The following is a 2,277-nucleotide window of genomic DNA, read 5'->3' on the forward strand; positions in this document are numbered from 1 at the left end:
ATATATATATATATATATATATATATATCTATAGATATATATATATATATATGAAATTGTATATAATTCTAATTTATACGAGACAATTAAATACAAAGAAAAAGGTGATATAAAAATTAATTATTAATTGTCATTGCTATTCAATAATAACTTATTGACAACATTTTGCATATAATTGTATTAACGTGATATTTGTTACAATTATAATAATAAAGAAGTAGTACAATTCTTACGCAATATAGCCTTCGTTTGATTATCTGTCGCTCCTGGCTTAGGGTGAGTCTCGGCATCCTTTTTTGGAATTTTCAGAATTTTCTCAGCTTGATTGCGAACCTTTCTTTCATTATACGCAGCTTTATTGACATTATCAATACATTTTTCTTCAGTAATCTTACCACCGTTCCAGTCACATGCCCAGTCTAAAATTATAAATAATAGCGTGGTAGGGAATGGCAAATTATAATATATACATCACACACACATACACGGAGAAAATTTTATAGTAAATATTACTATGGTGTCGCACTAGCTGCGGACCATCGAGGAATTTTAAGTTAAATTACTATGTTTATGGTAAAAATTACGTTATTTTATCGTTTTTAAAACAATAATTATAGTATTTTAACTTAAAATTCCTCGATGGTCCGCAGCTAGTGCGACACCATAGTAATATTTACTATAAAATTTTCTCCGTGTACACACACGTGTAGGTATATACAAGATGTAACAGTATTTTCTCAAAAAATGTTCCATAAAAAAGTTGTAGGATGTAGAAAAAGACAAAAATGGTAAAATCAATTTTTGAAAAAATTCATTTTTCAAAGTTTCATAAAGTTGTCATCATTTTTTTTAATGGAATCATATAATTTTTCTTACATAATATAATTTCTCCAGTTATTCTGCATATAAAAGGATTTAAATAAAATTATCAAAAAATCAATAATTTACGAGATATTTTATATTTCGTGTTAAAATATGCCAGAATAAAGTATAAAATATCTCGTAAAGTAGATATTAAATATTAACCCTAATGCCTCCAACGTTTTTTCCAGCACTTAATTTCTCCAACCATGCACTTTCGAGTCCCACGCGTTTTTCAATATGTTAATGCTATAATAGCTTTGAAAAAATCCCCAAAAATTATTATAATATCTTTATATCTTCGACTAAAAATCAATGTGAAGAAAATAATTTGGAAATCATTTATTTAAATATTTTTTTACAACAATTATATGTTGGAGGGATTATAGGGTTAATTTTTTTGGTAATTTTTTCTTAACACTGTTATATGCAGAATAACTGAAGAAATTATATATCATGTAAGAAAAATCATATGATTTTATTTAAAAAAAATGGCAATAAATTTCATGTAATCTTGAAAATTTCATGTAATCTTAATTTTACCATTATTTGTCCCCCTCTAAACCCTACAACTTTTGTACCGAACATTTTTTAAGAAAATAAGCATTTTTTATAACATATATGTGCACAAAAGATACTCACAGTAAAGAGCTTTATAAAAGTGGGCATCAATACCCGGGCGTCCATCTTTTTTGCTGCCTTTTGCACAAAATAAAGCTAAATTCTTCCCATATACCTCGATCAGTGCATGCTGCACAAGGAGAGGCCAGTGATTGACAAGCTCCAAAACTTTGGATTTATCCATAATATTCGCTTTGATGCCCTCAGAAAAATAAAAGTTCGTTCCAGGATATATTTCTACCTAAAAATGCGCTCAAATTACATCATCTCATATAACATGTACAAAACAATAGCAAAAATCAATATTTATCAAACAATTTACCTTGCCTTTGCCGGGAGATGTATAGAAATCGGAAATCTGCAACAAAAAAAATGTTGGCAAACAATTGTATTTTCGCAAAATCTCAAAGTTTCTATCTTACCGTAACGAAATTATTAATCGACACAACTGACCATGATGTATATCTCTTCCAACTCAGTAACTGCGCGCCGAATGGGTTTTCCGAACTTTAAAACACAGTTTTATTTCTCGTTAGATAGTAAAATCATTAAATTCAAAATCAAATTATTATAAAGAAATTATTGCAAAAAATATTACCTTAGCCAGAATTCGAACCTGGAACCTCCAACAATTTGTGCGGGTGTCCTAACCAATTAGGATAATGTAATTTCGATTTTAATGATTTCACTATCTAACAAAGAATAAAACTGTGTTTTAAAGTTTGGAAAACCCATTCGGTGCGTAGTTACTGAGTTAGAGATGTACATCATGGCCAGTGAGTCGATTTATAATTT

General features: G+C 28.7%; 1 protein-coding gene across 1 annotated transcript; it reads right to left on the reverse strand.

The window, feature by feature from the left end:
• Nucleotides 1-233: 233 nt before the first annotated feature.
• LOC112454482 lies at nucleotides 234-1,989 on the reverse strand (the record flags this gene model as incomplete). The annotated part of the gene is made up of 4 exons (XM_025015919.1): nucleotides 234-419; nucleotides 1,504-1,723; nucleotides 1,805-1,840; nucleotides 1,905-1,989. Coding segments are annotated over 4 exons (527 nt in total), but the record flags the coding sequence as incomplete, so codon positions are not given.
• Between the last annotated feature and the right edge of the window lie 288 nt (nucleotides 1,990-2,277).

Source organism: Temnothorax curvispinosus, unplaced genomic scaffold (assembly GCF_003070985.1).
Source record: "Temnothorax curvispinosus isolate PA1 unplaced genomic scaffold, ASM307098v1 QBEX01005083.1, whole genome shotgun sequence".
NCBI classification, from domain to species: domain Eukaryota; kingdom Metazoa; phylum Arthropoda; class Insecta; order Hymenoptera; family Formicidae; genus Temnothorax; species Temnothorax curvispinosus.